The sequence below is a fragment of the Hordeum vulgare genome, chromosome 6H, assembly GCF_904849725.1.
Source record: "Hordeum vulgare subsp. vulgare chromosome 6H, MorexV3_pseudomolecules_assembly, whole genome shotgun sequence".
Taxonomy (NCBI): domain Eukaryota; kingdom Viridiplantae; phylum Streptophyta; class Magnoliopsida; order Poales; family Poaceae; genus Hordeum; species Hordeum vulgare.
Genome location: NC_058523.1, coordinates 151,783,305 through 151,810,157, shown reverse-complemented (window position 1 = coordinate 151,810,157; position 26,853 = coordinate 151,783,305). Strand labels below are relative to the sequence as shown.

Below are 26,853 nucleotides of genomic sequence, written 5' to 3'. Positions count from 1 at the left end.
CCTGGATGGCGCGACCTCCCCCCCGGCCGCGGGGTGGGGGCTTGTGGGGCCCTGGGGCTCCCCTGCCTTGGCTCCCAAGCTTCCCGATCTTCTTCCGTTCCAGAAAAAATCTTTTCGGGGATTTTCTTTCGTTTGGACTCCGTTTCAGAATCTCCTCTAAAATGGGTCAAAAACATGGAACAAACAGGAACTGGCACTTGGCACTGAGTTAATAAGTTAGTTCCAAAAAATATATAAAATGCATGCAAAACATCCAAAGTTTGACAAGATAATAGAATGAAACCATCAAAAATTATAGATACGTTGGAGACGTATCAAGCATCCCCAAGCTTAACTCCTGCTCGTCCTCGAGTATGGAAGTGATAAAGAATGAATTTTTGATGTGGAATGCTACCTAGCATAGTTGTCCTTTGCAACTTCTTTCACGTGACATGAATGTTGAGATTCGTAAGATTCAAAACAATAGTTTGCTATTGACATGAAAACAATAATACTTCAAGCAAACTAGCAAGGTAATCATGACACTTTCGAAATAACAAGGCCAATGAAAGTTATCCCTACAAAATCATATAGTCTGGCTATGCTCCATCATCCTCACACAACTAATGTAAATCATGCACAACCCCGGTATTGGCCAAGTAATTGTTTTCGCACTCTTACTTTCTCAAACTTTTTATAACTATCACGCAATACATGAGCGCGAGCCATGGATATAACACTATAGGTGGAATAGAGTGTGGTGGTGGTTGTGAGACAAAAAGGAGGAGATGGTCACATTGACTCGGCGTATCAAAAGGCTATGGAGATGCCCATTAATAGATATCAATGTGAATGAGTAGGGATTTACATACAAGGGATGCACTAGAGCTATAAGTATGTGAAAGCTCAAAAGTAGAACTAGTGGGTGTGCATCCAACTTGCTTTCTCACGAAGACCTAGGGCTGTTTTGAGGAAGCCCATCATTGGAATCTACAAGCCAAGTTATATAATGAAGATTCCCACTAGCATATGGTAGTGACAAAGCAAGAAGCTCTCAATCATGAAGAACATGGTGCTATCATGAAGCACAACTGTGGAAAAAGATAGTAGCATTGTCCCTTCTCTCTTTTTCTCTCTTTTCTCTTTTTTTTATTTGGGCTCTTAGGCCTCTCTTTTTTTCTTTTCTCCCTTTTTCTTATTTTTGGGCTTTTTGGCCTCTCTTTTTTATTATTTTTTATTTCCTCACGTGGGACAATGCTCTAATAATGATGATCATCACACTTTTATTGACTCACAACTCAAAGATCACAATGATGATGACTCCATAGGAAATGCCTCCGACAGTGTACCGGGATGTGCAACGATCTAGCATGGCGTATGACGTTGAAACATCTCGCTAGCTATCTTACGATCATGCAATGGCAATATGAGAGTGACGACACAAATCATGAGATGGAACGGTGGGAGTTGCATGGCAATATATCTCGGAATGGCTATGAAAATGCCATAGTAGGTAGATATGGTGGCTGTTTTGAGGAAGGAATTTGGTGGGTTTGTGCACCGGTGAGAATTGCGCGGCACTAGAGAGGCTAGCAATGGTGGAAGGTGAAAGTGCATCTATACCATGGGCTCACATTAGTCATGAAGAACTCACATACTTATTGCGAAAGTTTTTATTAGAAATCGAAACAAAGTGCTAAACGCCTACTCCGAGGGGAAGGGTTGGTAGGTGTAAACCATCGCGCGATCCCGACCTCAACACAAAGGATGACAATCAATAGATCAATTATGCTCTGACTTCCTAACATAGCGTTTCACCATACGTGCATGCTACGGGAATCACTAACTTCAACACAAGTATTTCTAGATTCACAACACCCTACTAACATGACTTTTAATATTACCAAATCCATGTCTCCAAACTTATTTGAGAGGAATCAAAACTTCTCTTTTTATTCAATGCACATGAAGATGGAGGTTTTTGCATCCTCTTTGGGTACCTATCACAATTGGAACTATAGCATAAGCCAACTACCAAATCACGAACCGCCGTGCTCTAAAGATATAAGTGAAGCACAAGAGCAGAAGTATCTAGCTCAAAAGATATAAGTGCAGCACTATGAGCATTCTAGCAAAATCAAGATGAGTGCATGTCTCTCTCTCTCAAAACGGTGTGCAGCAAGGATGATTGTGACCAAACAAAAATAAAAGACTCCTAAGATACAAGACGCTCCAAGCAAAACACATATCATGTGGTGAATAAAAATATAGCTCCAAGTAATGTTACCGATGGATTGAAGACGAAAGAGGGGATGCCTTCCCGAGGCATCCCCAAGCTTAGGCTTTTTGGTGTCCTTGAATTTGGCTTGGGATGCCTTGGGCATCCCCAAGCTTGAGCTCTTTCCACTCCTTATCTCATCGTCCATGACAACATCACCCAAAACTTGAAAACTTCACAACGCAAAACTTAAACAGAAACTTGTGATAACATTAGCACAAGAAAACAAACTACCACTTCTTTTGGTACTGTAGAAAACTTGAATTCTATCTATATTGATGTTGGGCTACTGTATTCTCACTTTTCCATGGTTAGTACCCCCCGATACTAACCATAGTTTCATCAAAACAAGCAACCAACTCAACAAAAACAGAATCTGTCAAAAACATACCAGTCTGTAGCAATCTGTATACTTCGTATACTTATGGTACCTCAAAAAATCTGAAAAGTTACGACGGCCTGAGAAAAAACCATATAAATCAGCAGAAAAAAGAATCAACTCAAAATCTTTTTCTGAATAAAAATGAAAAATCATCTCGTGAGTGAAAAGTTTTTGTCTTTTTCCAGCAGGATCAAACAACCATTACCAAGGCTAGTCATAAAGGTTTTGCTTGGCTCAAACACAAAAAGAAACACAAAAAACACAATCACAACATAATTATGAAAGTGTGTACACAACAAAACAGAAATAAAAATATAAATTCATTGGATTGCCTCCCAACAAGCGCTATTGTTTAACGCCCCTAGCTAGGCATAAGGATTTTAATGATGCTCACACAAAAGACATGAATTGAAGCACAACTAGAGCATCATAAAGCATGTGAAAATCAAATCTAAGTCTAACATACTTCCTATGCATAGGCATTTTATAGGAAAACAGATTGTCAAGACAACCAATAGTTACCATATGCAAGGAAGAAGAAAGAGACAATAGCAATCTCCACATAACGAGAGGTAATTTGGTAACATGAATGTTTCTACCACAATATTTTTCTCTCTCATAGCAATTACATGTGAGATCATAATCAAATTCAACAAAATAGCTATCACAAAGGATATTCTTTTCATGATCCACATGCATGCAAAGTTGACACTCTTCAAAAATAGTGGGATTATCGTCAACTAAAGTCATGACTTCTCCAAACCCACTTTCAATATTATTGCAAATATCATTGCAACAAGTAGTGGACATAGCAAAACTAGCATCCCAAAGCTTAGGGTTTTGCATATTTTTAGCATGATTGTCATTAATAGAATTTATAATGAAACCATTGCAATCATGCTTTTCATTCAAGGAGCCCTCGTGAATCACTTCATAAATTTCTTCCTCGCAATTTTCAGATTCACGCATCTCAAGCAAAACTCCATAAAGATAGTCAAGTGCACTCAACTCACTAGCAATTGGATCAACATAATTGGATCTCTTAAAGAGATTAGCAAGTGGATGAGGATCCATATCACTAGATTTTTAGCAAGCGAACATGCAAGCATGTTGAAGGCACATGGCACACAAGAGAACAGAAAGCAAGCGAGAGAAAAGGGCGAACGAAAAAAGGCAAATTGGTGAAGTGGGGGAGAGAAAAACGAGAGACAACTGGCAAACAAAGTAAATGCAAGAGATGAGTTTGCGACACTTACTTGGATGAGTTCTTGACTTGATCTTCCTCCCCGGCAACGGCGCGAGAAATTCTTCTGCTATCCCACACACAACAGCGCCAGAAATTGACACGTTGACGGAGGCTGGGCTTGCGTTGGTTTTCCCTTGAAGAGGAAAGGGTGATGCAGCATAGGAGCAGTAAGTATTTCCCTCGGTTTGAGAACCAAGGTATCGATCCAGAAGGAGGGTCTCATCAAGTCCAGAGTACCTGCGCAAACACAAACAAGCTTGCACCCAACGCTTCAAAGGGGTTGTCAATCCCTTCAAGATTGTTTGCAAAGTGAGATCTGAAGGCGGAAAGTGCAATGAAGTAAAAAAATGTAAGGCTGAAAATATGGTGTGGAGTAGACCCTCGGGGCCATAGTGTTCACTAGAAGCTTCTCTCAAAATAGCAAGTATTACGGTGGGTGAACAAATTACTGTCGACCAATTGATAGAACCGTGCAAAGTCATGACGATATTTAAGGCAATGATCATACATATCGGCATCACGTCCGAGACAAGTAGACCGATACTTTCTGCATCTACTACTATTACTCCACACATCGACCGCTATACAGCATGCATCTAGTGTATTGAGTTCATGATGAACAGAGTAACGCTTTAAGCAAGATGACATGATGTAGAGGGATAATCTCAAACCAATGATGAAACCCCATCTTTTTACCCTTGATGGCAACAACACGATGCGTGCCTCGCTACCCCTTCTATCACTGGATGAGGTCACCGCACGGTATGAACCCAAAACCAAGCACATCTCCTATTGCAAGAATCATAGATCTAGTTGGCCAAACAAAGCCCACAACTCGAGGAGAATTACAAGGATGTGAAATCATGCATAAGAGAGATCATAAGAAACTCAAATAAGATTCATAGATAATCTGATCAGAAATCCACAATTCATCGGATCTCGACAAACACACCGCAAAAGAAGATTACATCGGATAGATCTCCATGAAGATCATGGAGAACTTTGTATTGAAGATCCAAGAGAGAGAAGAAGCCATGTAGTTACTAGCTATGGACCCGTAGGTCTATGGTGAACTACTCACGCATCATCGGAGAGGTCATGGTGTTGATGAAGAAGCCCTCCGTGTCCGAATCCCCCCTCCGGCAGGGCACGAGAACGTGCCCCAGATGAGATCTTGCGGAGAGAGAAGTTTGCGGCGGCGCAAAAGTACTTTCAATGATCTCCTGATTTTTTTGGGGATTTTTAGGGAATTTATAGGCGCAACGCCTAGATCAGGGGACGCTCAGGGGGCCCACAAGCCTCGATGGCGTGGCCTTCCCCCTGGCCGCGGGGTGGGGGCTTGTGGGGGCCCTGGGGCTCCCCTGCCTTGGCTCCCAAGCTTCCCGATCTTCTTCCGTTCCAGAAAAAATCTTTTCGGGGATTTTCTTCCGTTTGGACTCCGTTTCAAAACCTCCTCTGAAAGGGGTCAAAAACATTGAAAAACAGGAACTGGCACTTGGCACTGAGTTAATAAGTTAGTTCCAAAAAATATATAAAAGGCATGCAAAACATCCAAAGTTTAACAAGATAATAGCATGAAACCATAAAAAATTATAGATACGTTCGAGACGTATCAATGTCCATCTATGCTTGCATATTTTGTTCACGGCCCTCCGCTTTGCTCGTGTTATGTAGCTCACCAAAAGTCTGAACAACCTATGCTCTGCGCGCTTGGAAGTCGGGATATTGCACTCCCTGTTCTTCTTTTCCAGATGCCCGTTCTGTCGCCCGTCATCTTTCTTCCCGTGCGAAGGCGCCAGGATCCCAAGCAGAGGTTACATGAGTGGACAAGTAACCTTGTTGAGAAAATCCTCCAGAGATAATGATGTTGCTTTAGCCTGCACCACCTTTGCAACAATATTTTCACACCTCAACCACAGGCTCAACCATAATGTTGGATGCGTTTAAACCAAGCGGCTCCTCTGGACTAAGCATCTTATGTGCAAGGGACTTCACAATGAAATACAAGGATCAACAACCGGGAATGGGTGACCAGAACGTAGCCTTCAATCACACAGCATCGTTGGACTCCTCACTTCCTACTGTTGAGGCACCACTAGTCAACTACATGTCATCACCTCAAGTAGATCAGCCCACGTACCGATGATGACATGCAAGACATGAGGAGAAGGCGTCAATGCTTCATAAAGCATAGGATCACTATATCGTGGATCGAAGCCCATAGGATCCATAGAGAGCATATCATCAAGGAGATCCTGCTTGACAGGAGCATAAGGGAAGATGCAACACTCTGCACGACGAGCCGAGCGATCTCCGAGGGACGGTGTCAAAAGAGCTTTGACGTACGAGTGTGGCCTGGAATCAAGGTCGACTGGTGGATCACAACCTCGAGGACCATAAGGGGGCACCGACAAGGAAGGCATTTAGCAATGCCAACACTTTAGCGTCTCGAGTCCACAATAGAATGCTTGCGGCTGAGACAATGAAAGCACTATACGTCCATCCATTTGAGGTAGGCGTCACACTCAGTCGGGCTAACCCCCGGACAGGGGTGCGGTGACACACCCACCCTGCCCCTAGAAGCATCTGGGCGCCCCATGCTCCCCTGCACTTTGATCCATTCTCCATGATCCGTGACAACAAACAAAGCATCTCCCTCAATCGCCATGATGTTATTCTAGACTACCATAGAATTGAGGCGTGGTTGCAGAGGAGGGGATGAAGCAGCATCAATATCTTCCTCTGTACCATCCCACACGCTCTAGGTACCCAGTGACATGCCAACAACGACTCGAGCAACAACAGGCATCGTGGTGGGCTCCTGGACCACCAGGGATTTGAGGCGGGGTGGAGGAGCAGAGGCCGTCGAGGGAGTCGAGGCGACGGATGGGAAGGGTTGGACTGATCCGTTCACCATCCGGGCCGATGAGGGGTGACTCGGGCGCGTGGGAAGGCGCATTTTTATCGCCCCGATCTGTCCACGGAAAAAGCCCAATTTAAGCCTTGAACTTGTATTGGTAGGGCGGAATGAACCCCCAAGTCGAAATCCCGGTCGATTGTACCTTGAACTGTGCAATCCGGTCTAAATCGAACTCTCACATCATGTCAACTAGGATTCCTATGATGGGCCGGTCTGATGGGCCGACCCATTTTATTTTTTTGCTCAAAAAAATTCCAGCGGGCGCACACTCGGCAGCTGGACGCAAAGGGATCGAACCAACGACCTCCCGTTAAAAAGAGCTGCACTGGGAGAGAGAGTGTGCATTAAGGGGGGAGAGAGGATGGGAAAGAGAGGAGGAGGAGGGCGCGGTCCAACGACCTGACTGGTTGGAGCAACGGTGGCGGCGGCCGACGCGAGGTCCTCCGACGAGGGAGGCGGCAACGCGAGTTGAGGCTCGGGGGTGTGCTCGTGGCTTGGGGCAGCAACGCACGGGTGGCGGCGTGGCTGCCCTTAGGCCTAGTTCAGCCCGGGGCGGGCCTGCTTTGGGCCCCGGCGGGCCACGGGCGGTGGGAAGCTGGGCAAGACGAGTGCCATCGCGCGGTTGGCTGCACGCAGCGGCGCGGTGCTACTTCTTGAGCTTGCGTTGGTTTTTTCCCTTGAAGAGGAAAAGGTGATGCAGCAAAGTAGCAATAAGTATTTCCCTCAATTTGAGAACCAAGGTATCAATCCAGTAGGAGTATCAAGATGAGGCACCAATGAATCTGCGCAAAAACAAACAAACTTGCAACCAACGCGATAAAGGGGTTGTCAATCCCTTCACGATTACTTGCAAGGTGAGATCTGATAGTGATGAAAGGTATATAAGTAAAAGTGCAGCAAGGTATTTTTGGTGTTTTTGTATGTAGATCTGAAAGGATAATGTGTAAAGTAGACCCGGGGGCCATAGTGTTCACTAGAGGCTTCACCCAAAACTTGAAAACTTCACAACACAAAACTTAAACAGAAACTCGTGATATCATTAGCATAATAAAACAAACCACCAACTTTTTAGGTACTGTAGTAAACTGGATTTCCATTTAGATTGATGGTATATTACTGTATTCTCACTTCTCCATGGCTGGTACCCCCGATACTAACCATAGTTTCATCAAAATAAGTAATCAACACAACAAAAACAGAATCTGTCAAAAAAAGAATAGTCTGTGGCAATCTGTATATTTCATATACCTGTGCTATCCCAAAAATTCTGAAACATTATGACAATTAGGGAAATTTGCATATCAATCAGCAACAAAAATAATCAACTCAAAATCTCTTCCTGGATAGGAATTAAAAATAATTTCGTGAGCACAAAGTTTCTGTCTTTTTTCAGCATGATTAAACAACTATCACCAAAACTAATCATAAAGGTTCTACTTGGCACAAACACTAATTGAAACATAAAAAAACACAATCATAACAAAATCATGATGGTGTGGACTCAACAAAATAGAAAGTGAAAAGCAAAAATAAATTTATTCATTGGGTTGCCTCCCAACAAGCGTTATCGTTTAACGCCCCTAGCTAGGCTTAGCGATTTCAATGATGCTCACATAAAAAGTAGTAGTTGAGATATGCAAAAGAGCAACATGAATGGCAAAAATCACGTTTAAGTCTAACCCACCTCCTATGCATAGGGATTTTGTGAGCAAATAATTTATGGGAACAAGAATTAACTAGCATAGGAAGGCAAAACAAGCATAACTTCAAAACGTTGACACATAGAGAGGAAGCTTGATATTATTGCAATATGTAAAAGCATATGTTCCTCTCTCATAGTAATTTTCAGTAACATCATGAAGGAATCTTACAATATAACTATCACACAAAGCATTTTTTTCATGATCAATTATAGCATAAGGGTCATCACCAAAACTTGGGAAACAAAAAATATCATCTTCATCAAGCATAGCATCCCCAAGCTTGTGGTTTGCATATCATTAGCATCATAGATATCAGAGAATTCATACTAACAACATGGCAATCATTTTTTTTCATTCAAGCAGATATCATGAACCACTTTATAATTTTATTCTTTCAACACTTCATCAAAAATTTCAGATTCATGAATTTTAAACAAAACTCCATAGAGATAGTCAAGTGCACTCAACTCACTAGCAAATTGTTCATCATAATTTGGTCTTTTGAAAAGATTAGCAAGTGGATGAGGATCCATATCAATAGATTTTTAGCAAGCAAAGATGCAAGCAAATAGAAGGCACATGACTACACAAGCAAACATAGCAACAAAAAGCCAAACGGAAGAAGAGCGAATAAAAAGGAAAATCTTTTTGGTATTTTCGGAAAATCGTTTTAGAAGTGGGGGAGAGGAAAACGAGAGGAAAATGGCACATAATGTAAATACAAGATATGAGTTTGCGATAGGTACTTGGTAGATATGCTTCACTTGAATACTCCCCGGCAACGGCGCCAGAAATCCTTCTTGCTACTTCTTGAGCTTGCGTTGGTTTTTTTCCTTGAAGAGAAAAGGGTGATGCAGCAAAGTTGCGATAAGTATTTCCCTCAGTTTGAGAACCAAGGTATCAATCCAATAGGAGTATCAAGATGAGGCACCAATGAATCTGCGCAAAAACAAACAAACTTGCACCCAACGCGATAAAGGGGTTGTCAATCCCTTCACGATTACTTCCAAGGTGAGATCTGATAGTGATGAAAGGTAAATAAGTAAAAGTGCAGCAAGGTATTTTTGGTGTTTTTGTATGTAAATCTAAAAGTATAATGTGTAAAATAGACCCGGGGGCCCTAGTGTTCACTAGAGGCTTCTCTCATGATAGCAAGTATTACGGTGGGTGAACGAATTACTCTCGAGCAATTGATAGAATCGCGCAAAGTCATGACGATATATAAGGCAATGATCATACATATAGGCATCACGTCCGAGACAAGTAGACCGATACTTTCTGCATCTACTACTATTACTCCACACATCGACCGCTATCCAGCATGCATCTAGTGTATTAAGTTCATAACAAACAGAGTAACTCCTTAAGCAAGATGACATGATGTAGAGGGATAAATTCATGCAATATGATATAAACCCCATCTTTTTACCATTGATGGCAACAACATGATGCGTGCCTTGCTACCCTTTCTGTCACTAGGTGAGGACACCGCACGGTATGAACCCAAAACCAACCACTTCTCCCATTGCAAGAATTATAGATCAAGTTGGCCAAACGAAACCCATAACTCGAAGAGAATTACAAGGATACAAAATCATGCATATAAGAAATCAGAGGAGACTCAAATAATAATCATAGATAATCTGATCATAAATCCACAATTCATCGGATCTCGACAAACACACCGCAAAAGAAAGTTACATCGGATAGACCTCCATGAAGATCTTGGAGAACTTTGTATTGAAGATCCAAGAGAGAGAAGAAGCCATCTAGCTACTAGCTATGGACCCGAAGGTCTGTGGTGAACTACTCACGCATCATCGGAGAGGCAATGGTGTTGATGAAGAATCCCTCCGTGTCTGAATCCCCCTCCGGCAGAGCACCATAACGGTCCCCAGATGGGATTATGCGGAGACAGAAGCTTGCTGCGGCGGAAAAGTGTTTTTTCGTGGCTCTCTTTGGAGGTTTCTTTATTTATAGAAATTTATGGTGGTGGAATTAGTTCAGTTGGGCCCACGAGGAGGTCACGAGCCTGCTAGGCCCTCCCGGGGGGTAGGGCACGCCTACCGGGCTCGTGACTCCCTCGTGGCTCTTCTGGCCTTCTTCCAAAGCTTCGGGGGTCCCTTTTGGTTCAAAAAAATTTATCGCGAAAGTTTTATTCCATTTGGACTTCGTTTGATATTCCTATCTAAAAAAGGTCAAAAAGAAGGAAAAAAAACAGAAATTGGCACTGTGCTCTAGGTCAATAGGTTAGTCCCAAAAATAATATAAAATAGCATACTCATGCATATAAAACATCTAAAGTTGATAATATAATAGCATGGAACGATAAAAAATTATAGATACGTTGGAGACGTATCACGCGGCAGCGCCAAGTAGCTGCGGCGCATGGTGCCGGCATGGTAAACGAGGGAGGTGTGGCGGCTGCAAGGTGGGAGGCTAGGGTTGTTCTATTTTGGCCACGAAGGGGGTTTAAATAGGGAAATGGGGCTAGGTTTAGGGATTTTCACCCATTTTCGGACCGTTGGATTGCGATCCGAGGGCTCTGGATGAAGGGGGGTTAGGGTAGGCCTAGTGGGCTGTGTAGAGTGACCATGGGCTGAGTAGAGAGGGAAGATGGCAGCCTGTGGGACAAGTTTTAAAACTAAAAAATGTCCGATAAATTAACCGATGACGGTGCCACTATGGTCGACCGTTCGGGTATCAAACAGAATCCGAATGTGATGAAATTTGGCAGGCGGCCTACCTACATGATAATAAGACCGCACGCCAACTTTCAACCCAGTTTGAGAAAGTTTTATACACACTTTTAAAAACAATATTTTAACGATGTCATGGGAGCGTGCCTGTGTGGTTGGTCTCAAAACGGTCGACGACAAAACGGAGAGAATCAGCAACTATGAATGGATGCAAGTTTTGAAAAATGACGGTAACAGAGTGTCGATGCAATGCGGATGATGTGAATGATGCGATGATGAATGCGACAAACAAAAGAAACACACAATGACAATGGAATAAAAGGGGAATCTTCTGGAGCGTCGTTTCCGGACTGTTACATTGAAAGCAAAAATGCTCTCTTGGTGGTTTTGATGATTAATGATAACATACAATACATCTTGGACTAATAGTTTTATCTAGTATATTTCAGATCTAGTCCAAAGAGTGGAGTGGCTGGGATTTGTAAGAAGGGTCCTTAGGATGGAAAGGAACACCAATTGGAAAGACCTTCAAGACTTTGTATTTTATTTTATATGCGAAATCACAATTGAGTCCATAGGAAAGCCAAAAAATACTATTAAAAGGGGATGAAGTATTGATAATGATCCGGTTGCTCAAGTGCTTAGAGATATGCCGCCAAAAACCTCAGCCAAACTCTCACAAAACATTCCGTCCAAAACCCATATGATCAAAATCGGTGCCACCAACATATTCCATTTTAGCCCCACCGAGTTTTCCTTAGAGAGAACCCTAGCCAAACCCTAGCAACTCGATACAGCCGTGACTCGCTTCGGTACAGCCGAAAAGCAGTTGCCAACCTTCTGGTATCTAATTGTCAAAAATAGGAATTTCCGAGTTTTACTTTTTGATCCCACCGATGTATGGATCTGCTCAAGGCCAGCCGAATTGGTCTCACCGAGGCGTCAACATTTAGGACATTTTGCACTAATTGGTAGAACCGAGTTTTACTTTGGTTTCGCTGAGTTGGGCAATAATGTTGTAATGGTTGGATTTTTGGAGATTGTTGTATATATACCCCTTCACCCCCTCTCTTTCGTAGAGAGAGAACTCGGAAGAAGCAAACACTTCCACCATTCATTTTCTTAGAGAGAACCACCTACTCATGTGTTGAGATCAATATATTCCAATCCAACCATATAAATCTTGATTTCTAGTCTCCCCAAGTTGGTTTACACCCAATCAATATCTTCTACCAAGCCAAATTGTATGAACGAGTGATTGAGTTTTGAGGAGACTATCTTTTAAAGCACTAGAGCAAGGAGTTCATGATCCATACCACATCTATTACCTTTTGGAGAGTGGTGTCTCCTAGATTGGTTAGGTGTCGTTTGGGAGCCTCCAAATCGTGTGGAGTTGAACCAATAAGCTTGTAAGGGCAAGGAGATCGCCTACTTCGTGAAGATCTATCCCGAGTGAGGCTAGTCCTTTGTGAACATAAGTCTTGATGGCATAGACAAGGTTGCTTCTTCGTGGACCCCTTTGTGACAGCCCGATGCCGACGTTCCAGAAGATTCCCCTTTTCTTTCCGTTTTCGTCGTGCGTCTATATTCTTTTGTCGCATCATCATCGCATCATGCGCATCATCTGCATTGCATCGGCATCTTCGTTGCCGCCAGTTATAAAACTTGCATCCGTTGTTAGTTGCCGGTTCTCGTCGTTGTCCGTTCTGAGCCCGACCGCACTCGCACGGGCCCGCGGCACCGTCGGAACCCTGTTTTAAAAGTGTGCGTAAAACTTTCTCTGATCGGGGTGAAACTTGGCATGCGGTCGTGATTAAATATAGCCAGGCCGCCTGTCGAATTTTGTCGCGATCGGAGTTCATCTGGTACCCGAACGGTCGACCGTAGCGGCACCGTCTTCGGTTATTCGTCGGACGTCTGTCGGTGTTTTTAAAATTCGTGCCGCGCCGCCCATTCTCCCTCTCGTCTCCGGATATCCCCTCTACACGGCCGCGTACCCATTCCCGCATTCGAAATCGTCCGAATCCGACCCCGCGATTGGATCCGGAACGCGATTTCGGTTAACCGAGCCCCTCTTTTCTCTATAAATACCCCCCCCCCCCCCGTGCATTTTAGACAACCTCCCTCTAATCCCTCCTTGTTTTCCGCGCCCACCTACCCCTAACCCTAGCCTCCTCACGCAACCTCTCTCTCCCGCAGCCGTCGCCGGCCCGCGAGACCCGTTTCGGGCCCGCCAAGCCCATCTGGGCCTGGATCACGCCGCCCGCAGTCGTGCCTCTCCCTGCCCGCGCGCCCTTGTCGGAGACCGCCGCGCGCCCTCACCACCCCTCGCGGGAGCCCCGCCTGCTGATTGCTCGCCGGAGTGGTCCGCCCCCGCGCCCGAGCTCGCCGGCCATGGCCGCCTCTTGCCGCTGGCCGTCCTCCGCCGCCGCGTCAGATCCAGTGCCCGAAGCGCCGCGACGTTCCCTGCTCGCCCCGCCGCCGTCCGGCCTTGATCCGGCGAGATCCGGCCGGATCTGCCGCCTCCGTCGCCCGGAGCTCCTCTGCCGCTTCGCCAACGTGCCAGTAGCCGCCGCCGCCATGGCCTCTCGCCAGGAGGGCGAGGCCGAGAAGCCACTCGCTCGCCCCGAGCGTTGTCTGCGGTGCTCCTGGGCCGACCTCGCCTCCAGCGCCCCGTGGCCCAGCTCAGCACCGCACCACGCCGACCTCTCACGTGGGCCGCCGCCTCCTCCAACTGCCCGCGCCCAGGCCTGCCTCATGGGCTGAGCCCACGAGGTGAGCAGCTCCCCCTCCTAGTCGCTATAAAACGCACAAGGCGTAGGATAGTATGTAGCACCCACTGTTGTTTCGGCCCGTTGCTAATTTTAGGATTTCTGCGATTTATTAATTTCAGGGTAATATTAGATTTTCAACGTGTGTATCTTTTATTCCGTATATCGGATCGCAGCGAGCAATATATGAAAATCATGTAGTTTTGCGCGTAGAATCCGAATTTGCAACTTGCATAATTGTTTGACATCGTTTAGCGTGCCGGATGCCTAGAATAACGTGCTGTTTTAATAGGATACGTCCCGTATTTAATTTTCGTGCAAGTCCGGATTGCTCGAGTGCCTTAGGTAAAATGCCCATGTTTTAGGGACCATTTTTCCATGCATTTTAGAGCGGTCACTCGTATTTTTGCGTGTAAGGTTTGCCTCTAGTTTATTTTCCCGTATATAGGTTATTTTCCCGCATTAATGTGTGGCTCTATTTTGTGTTGCAACCCCACATATTTTATATGTTTCCGGGGTAGAAAAATCCCATGGATTTTTCTGAGCAATTAGTTTTAGCTTTTGAGGAAGTTAGTTCGCGAGATATTTTGCCATGTTGCCCTTTTGTTTGATTCGTAGGATTTAATCCGTTCTTCGTTTGACGGAGTTGTCAACTAGGGAGTTGTTCTTGTGTTTCTCTAGCTTGCTGTAAATTTTCATGCCATTTGGAGTCCTGTAGCTACGAGTTTTTCTGCTGTCAATATTGCTTCAGATCGAAAACTGCACTTTCATGAGGTGTAATTTTCACTAAGTCTAAAATAGTGTGTGGGAAGCCATTTTGTGACTTCTTTCCCTAGTGTTCCTTGCCGCCATGCTAGTTGTTGTTAGTTGCTTGTAGTAGTGCTTCTTGCCCTCTTCCGTGCCATGCCTTGCTTGAGCATATCGGAGTTGTGTATCCGTAGTTGTGGGGCGTAGAAAATGCCATGTGGCAGATTTTGGCAGATTGTAGTCATTTCTTGTTTTGCTCGTAGTTGTTGAACCGTAGCTCCGATTTAAACGTGTCCTACATGAAACTTGCTTAGAATCTCGCGTAGTTTCATTTTATCTTGCGGGATGTGTGTTTTGAAGTGCTCGTGACCGTCGTTACACACATATTGCATTCATGCCATCATATCTTGCGGTGCTTGTAACTTTTGATCCGTATCTTCGTTGGAGATGTTCTTTATGTGTAGATTGTTTATAATGACGCGTAGAATCAATTGAACCTATTTGTTTTGCTGTTTAACAACTAATTAAATGCATTAGTTCAGATCTGGACAGAATTGTAAATTAACATGTGAGGTCGTCTCGGAGATGCTATATGTCATTTCCGACCTCATTTAAAATGTCTAGATAGGTAGTTTAATTTCCGCTTCACCTCTGCCATGTTTAACCACATTTAATATTGCCGTGTATCTATTCAGGATAGAACTAAATAATTAAACGTGGAGTTTCGTCAGTATGCAACTCGTTGCATATTGAGCTTCACTTAATGTGTAGTGTTTGATTGTTATGATTGTCATGCCTTGCATTAGACCGTTCATGCATCATGTGTGTCTTGCATCGTGTGGTGAATTCCGTGTGTTGATTTGTGTTTCTGGTTTGCTTCGACTCGATAGAGTTCCGCAGCGTGCCGGATTGTGAGGACCCGTTCGACTACGTCGGTTCGTCTGCTTCACGGAGGCATTCTTCTTCCAAGCGGGATCTCAGGCAAGATGATCATTTCCCCAGATACCATTACTATCATTGCCATGCTAGTTTTACCGTTGCTATTGTTTATGTATCGTTGCCTACCACATGTTAAATATCAGCCTCTCAACAATGCCATGAAACCTTCAACCTGTTCAAACTAGCAAACCACTGATTAGCTATGTTACTGCTTGCTTAACCCTGTTGATAGCGTTGTTAGTTGCAGGTGCAGTTGCTTCCATGTGAAACATGGGTTCCTTGTTCTATCACCTTATTTAAATGCTATTTAATTTAATGCACCTATATACTTGGTAAAAGGTGGAAGGCTCGGCCTTTCTAGCCTGGTGTTTTGTTCCACCTTTGCCCCCTTAGTTACCGGCTACCGGTGTTATGTTCCATAAATGAGCGCTCCTAACACGATCGGGGTTGTTATGGGGACCCCCTTGATAATTCCTTTTAGATTAAAGCTGGTCTGGCAAGGCCCAACTTTGGTACTACATTTGCCTAATAACCTAATAATAATGCATAGGGACCCGCCGGCATCCGCGGAGTAATTTAATCAACCCCCGGGCTAGTGCTCCTCATGAGTGTTGGTCCCACCTGAGCGATGTCCGGCGCCCCTCTTGTCACCCCAGAGGTTTAGCGATCCCGACGTCTAGCTCATCCGTCGTGTCCTGAGAACGAGATACGCGGCTCCTATCGGGATCGTCGACACGTCGGGCGGCCTTGCTGGATTAGTTTTACCTTTGACGAGATATCTTGTGCATCGGGATTCTGGTGATGCTTTGGGTAATCTCAGAGTTGAGGTTTTCCACTAGGGAATCCGACGAGATCGCGAGCTTCGTGATTGAGGATTTCTATGCGGCTTGTGGTAATTTGTGATGGACTAGTTGGAGCACCCCTGCAGGGTTAAATCTTTCGGAAAGCCGTGCCCACGGTTATGTGGCAACGTGGATACTTTGTTTAACACTGGTTCTAGATAACTTGAAGTTAATTAATTAAAACTTGCCAACTGTGTGCGTAACCGTGACTGTCTCTTTCGTGAGTTCCTTCTCCGATCGAGGACACGGTAGGGTTATGTCTGACGTAGGTAGGTGTTCAGGATCATTCATTTGATCATCAGTAGTTCACGTCCGTTATGCGTAGATCTTCCCCCTCTTATTTCTTGTACTCGTAAGTTAGCCACCAAATATATGCTTAGTCGCTGCTGCAACCTCACCACTTAACCATACCTCACCCACTAAGCTTTGCTAGTCTTGATACCTTTGGAAATGAGATTGCTGAGTCCCCTGTGGCTCACAGATTACTACATCACCAGTTGCAGGTACAGGTAAAGGTTACTTGACGCGAGCGCGTTGATTGTTCATTTGGAGTTGCTTCTTCTTCTTCTTCATCGATCTAGGATGGGTTCCAGGCCGGCAGCCTGGGATAGCAAGGATGGACGTCGTTCTTCTTTTGTCGTTTGTTTTCGTCCGTAGTCGGACCCTGCTCTTACTCTTGATGATTATATAATGTACTGATGTGACTCTGATGTAGCTTGTGGCGAGTGTAAGCCAACTCTTTATATATCTCTTCTTTTCAGTACATGTACTTGTAACGATATCCATTCTTGCGACACGACGAGATGCGCTTCTATCCCTGACGAGGTCCTCGTGCCAAATTGAGGATAGGGTCGCATCTTGGGTGTGACACCCTTGTGGGTGGAGCCTTTCGTGCACTCGCGTAGCCATTACCCTCTGCGGATTGAAGTCTCCATCAATGTGGACGTACGATAGCACCACCACTCGGAACCACGCCAAAAACCTTCGTGTTTTCATTGCATTTAATCTTCCTACTCTACCATCCTTTATGTTTCTTGAAAATGCATGATGATTACTTTTCGCTGCTTGATCTCTAGATATGCATGTATAGAAACATTTGGATAAAACTTACCTTGTGCAAAATCTGGCTAATTCACAAGACAACTTAAAACTACTCATATATCTTGTTACGTCTCTATTCACACACACCCCCCCCCCCTAGACGCCTCTTCTCGATCTCACGGGTCAGCAATGGGGCGGTCGATCATACACCGTCATAGCGAACGGCCTAAAGAGGAGGGGGGTTTGTATGCTGCTTACTAGCTTCAGGTGGAGGAATGGGTGGGTGAGACGAGGATGGTCAGACAGTGTCGAAGAAGAAGGGGAGAAGTAGCTTATGTTGTCGTCGTTGCTACCGCAGATCTGAGACATCGTCGCCGCCGGTGTCGACAATATAGGAAGGGCTTGTCCTAGAGCTAGGGTGAGAGAATAAATGGGGGTTGAAGCTATGTTCCGGGCCATCCCACCTCCGTCGATTTTCTTCTCACACCATATCCGCCCCGACACCCCCCCCCCCCCCGCCACCACCACCACCACCACCGGTTCGTACGTTGTGACTTACTTTTGTGTCCAACTTAATTTGGCTCACTCGAAGCGGCAGATTTAAGTGTTCCTAGCGAGTCAGGCTCTCGGTGCTTTAAGTTTCATGACGTGCGCAACCAAACAGACTTTCTGCATCCCGACCGGGCCTAGTTGGTATGTACACAACCAAGCGCGTCCTAGGCAACACCGTGGAAACGATCACGCATGTCTCCTCTATCTACGGCAACACATACATTAGCTTCGAGGGTTCATTCTTCCTCCTAAACCTCGGTGTTTTACCTCTTGGGACCTCGCTCGTGTGACTGTTGTATAGCGAAGAAGGGCATCCGAAATTAGCAAAACGTACAGATCCGAGATGAGCTAGTGTAAGATGATATGTTGGCTCGGTTTTTTGAAGGTGTTCATAAAAATAGGGTGTGCGTATGTGTATTCATAAGAATAAGTATATGCATGTATATATAAAACGTTTGCGTGTCTATCGTGTTGAAAAGGAAAAAAAAATGAGCTAGCGCACCTACGCATCGGCAGTATACGTAACGGTTCCTGGGAGGGCGACGGGCGCCGTCTGTTGTGGCCTCCCGTGTTCCTCACGTGTCGCGATAATTTATTTCTATTTACTTATTGCTGCCGGGGCCATGAATCCATGACGCATGCATATATAGGTCGGTCGGTTCGTGATCGCCCTAATAAAGCTGTGGATCCTAGTAGAGTAGTAGTGTTGCTCACACAAGCTGTGCCCCTTTCTCGGGCGCCGCCGTCCGCCGTCGAGATGAGCTCGACCCCTGACCCCGATGCTCCTCCCAGGTACTACCCAGTCCTGTACGTGCCCATGTATGCAGAGTAGCATGTGTGCGCCTCTTTGATGCGTGCTGGTTCGTGACGGACTGACGGGGTCTAAGGATCTATGCTTGTTAACGCACGCAGGGAGGTGGAGAGGAGGATCACCTACTCGAGGGAGTCCCTGCTCTCTGTTCGTGAGGCCCGGCGCCACAAGCTGCCTGCTGCCATCGGTGCATGCAAGCGGGAGGTCGAAGCGGCATCACACATGTGGTGGGAGTCGGAACCGCGGGGTGGTGAGTACGGGCGGCGTATCCTCTCTTCCTGACAGTATTTTGTGCTTTTCGCCATGTCATCATAACTTTAGAATTGTACTGCTACATCTTCTGCTGATGCGTCGAGACCCAAATCATCCTGTTACATTTCTATATGGTGCAACAGGAAGCAAATCAGAGCCGCCTCGAACCAGCAAATCGAAGAAGATGTGCACCAGGTTTTTCAGGTTAATATTCCGCGAGCATATCATGTTTGTTGCTACGGTCGAACTGGGCCTCCTTTCTTTTCCTAAAAAATAATTTCGTGGTGCTGACAAACCAGTGAATAAAATTTCATTTCTACTACAAAAAAAAAGGGATTTCGCTACAGCAGCCGTATCATTAATTCTCTCTCGTGTTTCTTCCGTCGTTGCGCAGCGCCGGCGACTGCCCCTTCGGCGAGGACTGCCGTTACCTCCATCGCGTCCCCAACGGCCACCACGAACCCAACCAGACTGTCACCAAGAAGATGAGCAGCCTGGACCTAGGCGGCGACGAGGCTCAACCACGGACGCCCGTGTCTGCCACTGCACCAGCTACCGTCAAGACCCGGCTCTGCAAGAACCACGGCGCGCCGGACGGGTGCAAGTGGGGGGACAGGTGCCACTTCGCGCACGGCGACGGCGAGCTCGGCAAGCCCATGGGTCCCGGGAGCAGCTTCAAGACCAGGCTGTGCGTGAGCTTCGTCGCCGGCGGGTCATGCGCCTTCGCCGGCAGGTGCCACTTCGCCCATGGCAAGGAGGAGCTGCGCAGGCCAGACGCGTCTTGACCCTTGAGAGCCTAACATCAAAACGTTCCTGCTCTTTCTCATGGTGTTTGTGATGATCGCTTGTCGACTGTTTCTCAGAAATGCCTAAACAGAAGCTCTGCATCTCCTGTCGTTAGACAGGCCCATAAGTTTTTTGCCTATTCCTGCCGTATCCAATGGTTTACCAGTTCAGTGGAGGAATGATCTAAAGGCAAGACTAAAAATGGAGTTGAAAGAAGTCAATTGTTGTCAAAATTACAGACTATGGATATGAATTTTCGTTCAGCTAGAAGCAAACCTTTATCCTTTTCTTTACCAGCACAAGCATATTACGGTGAGCATTATACAAGTCCGATCCAAGAACATTATTTAAGTCGACTGATCTAAAGAACTACAGTAGCATTTCTATTGAACTTACATTTCTAATGCTCTCTTTCCTGTCCCGGAGGAATCTCGTCTCCTCAAGGTATGAACTAGCACAAGCGGTGCTACGGGCCTACGGCACACCTTGTTCTACAATGGATACGTTAGTCAGGTGATACCTCTACACATACAAACACAGGGTAGACCGCGGCGCAAGGCATTTAAGCAGGCCTGATCACTCCTGATCTATGAATAGACGCTTGCGTTTGGAGCTTCTGTCCTCCTCGGGTGTCTCAGCAACAACCATCTGCTCCTGAAGAACCAAACCTCGGTTCCGGCAAAGTTTCCTTATCGGTGTTCGTTGCGCACATGGCTCCAGCTGTTCTCGCTCTTCAGCAGAGAGGCTGTGCGCGGTCCTGTGCGGCATCAGTTCTTCCCCTTCAGCAACGACTTCTTTCATGAGCTAACAACAGGTAAAACACACAGGAAAGGTCAGATTATTTGAGAGATTAAAATCTCCTACGGCATCTGATGAATTCTCATATTGTATGTTTTTATCTTGCCCGCAAAGGGGGAGTGGAAAGAAAAAATGAGTAAAATGAGTAACTGGTTAAACAAGTATAGGAGCCAATTCAGAGGAAGATGCAAACAGAGTCATTTCTTCCTAAGTTGGGGTCAAGATGATTTCTGTTGCCAACTAAATAAAGGATGCTAAGCTGATGGATCAAAGACAATAAACTGCATAAATGGACCATCTAGTAAGGCTGATGGATCAAAGACAATAAACTGCATAAATGGACCATCTAGTAAGGCTGATGGATCAAAGACAATAAACTGCATAAATGGACCATCTAGTAAGGGGGCAGCCAGCCCTAGTCATTCAAGCAAGGGATACAATCTGATTAGATTGGAAAGTTAGGATTAGATCCTTTCTTTTTTACGGGGAAGTTAGGATTTAGATCCTTACGGACCATGTTATACATCCTTCTATAAGAGAGGATGCGCACTCATCTATGATAAACCAACCATGTGCTAGTTCTTATCTCCTGCTGCCTCCACTGCCGTTACGATTTGCTCTTCCTTCCCAAGCCTACTCTGATCTACCCTATGATTTAATCTAGGGATCATTACAAAAGCAGCAGCACCAAACTATTCACAGAAGTTAATGCACCTTTTTACTGCTCTTGCATGAATGCACTATGAATAATGAGGTCGATTATCCAGGTCAAATATTGAAAGGCCGTAGGATAGTTCTATGATCAGAAACTGTACCTTCCAATCTCTGTAATCATATCTGAAAACAAAATGGCTATAGGACACTTCTCCTGACGCTATGGCACTAGCAGCAGGCGCATTTCGTGGATCTGCGCAAGGCCAACAGAATTATATAAGATACACAAACATCTCTGTGGTACTATTAAAGAACAAATGAAACCGTACGAGAAATCCTTACAGACTATATGGTGCCCATTATCATCAATGTTTATTGCCACCCTGCCATCTTTAACTAGGAAAGACAGTGCAAAAACATTCTCAACCGTTTGGGCAAATGATTGCCTGTTCAAAACAAGGGTCTCCAGCCTTGCACGCTTATTTTTCCTCAGGATATCAAATACAACAGTCACATTCCGGTCAGTGTCTGTCTTTGATCCCTCTGAAGAATCAGCAAGCTGCACATTAAGGAGATGATATGAATCCACTGTCGAAAGTGATCATACATTTAACAATGCTATGGCAGGGAAGAAGTCTAGCTAGCAACCCAGAAACTCGATAGCGGCTACAGAAGATAGCAAACATATGAATGGTACTGCCTAAGATGTGTCTTTCAAAAAAACAAAAGGTGATTGGTAACTTTAAGCATGGAATTAACTAAGATTTACACAACAGTAACCAAAGATTTTTCACACTATGTCACCTATCAACAACAGAAGGCAAACAGATCGGAAGACAAATCATGGGAGAAATATACAGATGGGTGTAATTAATCTCTAGTGTTTTATTAATTATGATAGACAAAAGCATGTGAATACCTCTTCAGGACAAGTATTTTCAGTTGGCCTGGCACTTCTTTTTCTATTAACAACTGAAAGCTTACGCTGCTTTACTTCTGTATCCATGGGTCCAAGCCTGCAAGGATTAAGAGCATGCATGGTTTAACTCATATACCAAGTACGCACTGCAAAGAAATGTTGAGAACTAATAAGGAGCTTAATTACATGGTGCAGCATCCAGGCGCAGCCCTGAAGACATGTGAAGCAGAAAGCCCAACATCAACCCAGCGCAATGAGACAGGCTCAGAATCAAGGGTTGCTTGCTGCCCAAATTTCTTCAGCAATGCTGTTACGAAATCAGAAGGTGTGATTCCTTCACTTGACTGGGACCTCACAGATTTTACAAACGTGGTTGTAATGTCCAGCAGAGCCTCTGCATCCGCTACTTGCTCCCTGGGTCTCTGCACTGCAGTGTGGAAGGACATCTCATTTTGTGTTTTCTATATAGCATCAATACTTCAAAGCTCCAACCAATATGAAATATAGAGAATAATAGACATCTTATTTTATGTAAGGGTTTGTTCCAGTAGAACAGGAGATTTGGATTTTAGCTATAGAAATCCTTCGGATTCCATCTAACCTTGAAAAAAAATCCAAAATTCCTCGGCAACACCCATTTAGCAAATATTTTGACATGCCACCGTGAGCTCAAGGCATGGCAATACTCGCCCACGTTTGTCTGAAAATGCAATCTTGCAGACAAACAGCCACGCATTGAGTGACATGATCGAAACGTGTTCCACATGAACATGCAAGAACGACCTGCAGTTCGGTTTTCGGCCAGTTTTCCTTATTAACTGACCAATTCTTCTTCTATATGAAAAAGGCAGAGCTCCTGCTGGTTCAAAAAAAAAAAAAAAGGAACGACCTGCAGTCTATTTATGATGCATACTACTATAGTGCTCCATTCCACCGTATGATTCAGAAATGCAGAATACTTCAAAAAGATTGTAAAATTAAACAAGGTAGAACTACGAACATGGCTTGAAAGCATGCTTATGATCATGATGCACATTCTACAAGATGCGCCAAAGCTACATGAACATAAGTTGATGTCATTTGCTCAATGGTTCACTTATAGCGATGTCCCCTAGACATATTTGGTTTTTAGAGCAGTTTACTTCCAGTAGTTTCTAAGTCCGTCTGAATCCATCATTTAGAACGGTTTCACTTGTTGAAGATTATTTGTACATTGTGGGTGACTTTGACAGACTGATAGACACAGTCGAGAGGGCCGGGGCTCTTTTTAAGTTTATAGTCCCCAAATCACCCATCTGTGAGAGGGGGGGAAATCGCGGGTCGCAAGAGCAAGATGGTATGATTATTCGTGGTCTTACCTTGCTCGTGCAAGCTCTCCACCTGCGTGATGATGGAAGCGAACTTGTCGGAGTCCTCCTTGGCCATGTCATCCTTCTCCTCTGCACCACACACACACAAGACAACTCAGAATCGCACCGCGCCCAACCCCCGAAACGGAACAGCAGAAAAGGAACCCGAACAGGAGGGGCGTACCGTTGATAAGGCTCTTCATGGCGAGGTACTGGGAGCGGAGCATCCGGCGCTCCGCCAGCCCCTGCTGCTGCCGCCGCCCGCCGCGGCCCTCTGCCCCGGAGGACCCCTCCGCCGCCGCCGCCATGGGGAAACCTAACCTAACCTAACCCTAGGCCCCAAATCGATCCCAACCCTAGCTGGCGCTGCGCGGCTGAGAGCGACGGGGGAAGGGAAGGTAAGCTCGGGTGGGGGGATGGAAAATTTCGCCGAAAATTTGGAGACGGGGAGGGACTGAGAAGCAGAGGCGGGGGATTTGAAAGCAAGCTCGCTCGCTGGGTGGTCGCGGGTGCGGTGGGGCGTGGGGCGCACGAGGTTTTTGATTTTGCGGCCGCCGGTTGAGTCCCGACCTCGTGGCGTGTAAAAATTCTAGCCAGCGACTAGGAGCGCGGGTTGAATGGGCCCACCCTGCGGTGAAGTGAAGAGGCCAGGCCGCGGAGGTGCGGGGATTTTTGGGGCCACACTCTCAGTGAGTACACGTTTGATTCGGCCTTGGTTGGTTAAGAGCATCTCAGATCCAGTAAAAAAGGCCTGAAACAAAACATCGAACGAAATAGATCTCGTAAATTTGTTATCGTTATTTTTTTTTCTCACGTTTCTTTTTCTCTGGGATGCACGGAGAGACGAATTCGAACTCCGGTCGGCCACAACGGCATCGCTCCAGCCTGTCGCCTCATGTGGCCCGTTGCGTGCTCCGGCGAGGCTGTGATGACGCTCTCGCGATGTTCCGGCCCGCCGTGCAGGGCTGTCGTGACAGAGGCAGGGTCTGATCTTTCGATGAGATGATAACTATCGATTTGATGGACACGATTTTGACGATCCGACAACAAACGTGTACGATGTTGCGTCTTAGTAATTGCTAAATTAACTTCAATAGTTTATTAACCACGGCGGAGCACGACCAATCTGACCACGAAGATGTATTCATACAAGCAATCAAAGACCAAACAGGAATATAATAAAAACAATATGAATATTGCGAATGTGGATGAAGTATTGATAAAGGTGAGGATCCGAAGGCGGTCTTGGTGTGGTCGTTGGACACAAACAAAATACACAAAGTTGCAATGACTAACTTTAAACTAAACAAATCCAACAAAAAGCTACTAGATTGATCTACTTATATAGAAGCAAGTAATGGTGGACAAGGAGGTGGGAGGACGTCCTAAGGCAGTCTAAAACTAAGCCTATGTCGTACAAGGCTCATGGGCCCAAGCGGAGATGATGCAACACGTTTAGACTTATAGTTTGACTTGGATTCTGCTGCAGTGTCAGATTGTTTCGTCAATATATACACGCTTTTGACGATTTTGAAGATGAATCCAATTGGGTTGGAAATCACATGAAATCTACTTTCCAACAAAAAAAGAATCACCCAATTTGAAGATCACATGCAAAAGTTCTTATCATTTTGATACAGGTATGTCTGTGTAATTCGAATCTGAGTCCAGAACGTGAAAGACTTGAACTATATTTTTTCTTGGGCTAAAAATAACGTGAGAGAACTTCTTGAATAACACCTAAATGTCCTTTTTTCTTTATCTTCATATGTGGATTGTACAAGTGTCTTGAACTTCTACAATTAGGCATGAAATAAAAAGAGATCAGGTACTTTTATTATGTATAGCATAAATAATTTATTGCATAACTTTTATCGGAAATCAACTCAAATAAATATGCATATACAATATTTGCGATCATACCCAAGATAGCCATGTCTTCATCATCCGACGATGCTCCGCTCCGTCGAAGGCGAGCTCCTCCGCCTACTTGCTACTTGTGCACGGCATCGCAAGGCCCCTTCTCCGGCTGACCGGCTTGATAAGATCCTCCAAAAACGGTTGAAATCCTCCGTATATGATGGATGGGAGCTCGAATATAGGAGAGCCTGGAAAAAAATACGAGATATGCTATTTTAAAGGATCTATTTGAGGCTTTTTCGGATTTTATCGTAAATAGGAAGGTTTGATCGTTTTTACGGAATCTGCTAGAGATGCTCTAAGGGCAACCGAACGCGTTGATGTAAGAGAACACGGCTTTTATCCATTTTTGTTCGTTTAATTCGGCTGGAGGCGCACTCGGCGGGTCCGTCCAAATTTGACTAGTGCGTTCAATCGGCCCACGTATTTCGTCCACATGTCAAGGTTTTTCGTAAGCAAATTTAATTTAAATTTAGGGTCAACATGTCAAGATTTTTCGCAAGCAAATTTAATTTAAATTAAGGGTCAACAGTCATAGTTCTTCTCATCATACATGACAACAGTCGGCATACAAGCCATCCTAGAAAAGCAAACTTGTCAACACACAAAAAAGACCGTCATAGTTCATGTTGTTGGAAATATGCCCTAGAGGTAATAATATTGTATTGGGATTTCTATTTTCGTGCCCTTCCTTTCTTAATTCAGCTCAGTTTTGCCCCACCCAACTCACGATGCTCACTTTTCCCCTCCTCCACTCGTCAGCGCTTCACGAGAGGACAAACGGTGCTTTGCCATCAGGTCAAAGCCTTTGACCATCACTACGTCGGTGCTGATGCATGGGACCGACATGTAAGGCCGCATGTCTGCATGTGTTCGCATCGTTGGTGCTGACGCGTGGGACCGACATGTAAGGCCACACGCGTTCGCACCACCGGTGCTAACGCATGGGACCGACGTGTAAGGCCGCATGCATTCACATCACTGGTGCATACAATTGTGTGGGAACTGAAAGTGCAATCATGTCCTTATATTATATATTGATGTTGATGACAATGTACATGTAGAGGACTAATGGTGTTTATCAAGTACATCTCAGGTATTAGTCCTCAAATGACAATAGGCATGGATCATGGACGCGTGGAATTAATATGATTTCAGAAGGAAGGAACAAAGAGGTTTGCGTATCTCGCTTTATTTTGTTCTTGAGTATAGGGATCCCAAACTACCAAGAGGGGATCGATTGGGTCAGTAAAATACGTGCTCAA

General features: G+C 45.1%; 2 protein-coding genes across 2 annotated transcripts; one reads left to right on the top strand and one right to left on the bottom strand.

Annotated features, from left to right (window-relative positions):
* The first annotated feature begins 18,730 nt into the window (after positions 1 to 18,730).
* Positions 18,731 to 20,309, top strand: LOC123405240 (zinc finger CCCH domain-containing protein 44-like). Its single transcript, XM_045099006.1, has 4 exons — positions 18,731 to 18,891; positions 19,012 to 19,160; positions 19,306 to 19,366; positions 19,557 to 20,309. Exons 1-4 carry the CDS (start codon positions 18,731 to 18,733, stop codon positions 19,945 to 19,947), a joined length of 762 nt encoding a protein of 253 aa, XP_044954941.1. The 3' UTR covers positions 19,948 to 20,309.
* On the bottom strand, positions 20,202 to 24,238 carry LOC123403142 (non-structural maintenance of chromosomes element 4 homolog A-like). The gene is made up of 7 exons (XM_045097104.1): positions 23,853 to 24,238; positions 23,678 to 23,758; positions 22,506 to 22,746; positions 22,320 to 22,416; positions 21,743 to 21,959; positions 21,562 to 21,653; positions 20,202 to 20,752 (listed from the first exon to the last, which is right to left on the bottom strand). Exons 1-7 carry the CDS (start codon positions 23,974 to 23,976, stop codon positions 20,525 to 20,527), a joined length of 1,080 nt encoding a protein of 359 aa, XP_044953039.1. The 5' UTR covers positions 23,977 to 24,238; the 3' UTR covers positions 20,202 to 20,524.
* Positions 24,239 to 26,853: the final 2,615 nt, after the last annotated feature.

Coding starts and splice junctions, on each gene's coding strand:
- LOC123405240 (XM_045099006.1), top strand. CDS start 18,731: ATGACGCATGCATATATAGGTCGGTCGGTTCGTGATCGCCCTAATAAA. Junction 18,892..19,011: donor GACCCCGATGCTCCTCCCAG/GTACTACCCAGT, acceptor TAACGCACGCAG/GGAGGTGGAGAGGAGGATCA. Junction 19,161..19,305: donor GGAGTCGGAACCGCGGGGTG/GTGAGTACGGGC, acceptor ATGGTGCAACAG/GAAGCAAATCAGAGCCGCCT.
- LOC123403142 (XM_045097104.1), bottom strand. CDS start 23,976: ATGGCGGCGGCGGCGGAGGGGTCCTCCGGGGCAGAGGGCCGCGGCGGG. Junction 23,759..23,852: donor CATGAAGAGCCTTATCAACG/GTACGCCCCTCC, acceptor TGTGTGGTGCAG/AGGAGAAGGATGACATGGCC. Junction 20,753..21,561: donor ATGATTACAGAGATTGGAAG/GTACAGTTTCTG, acceptor ACCTGTTGTTAG/CTCATGAAAGAAGTCGTTGC.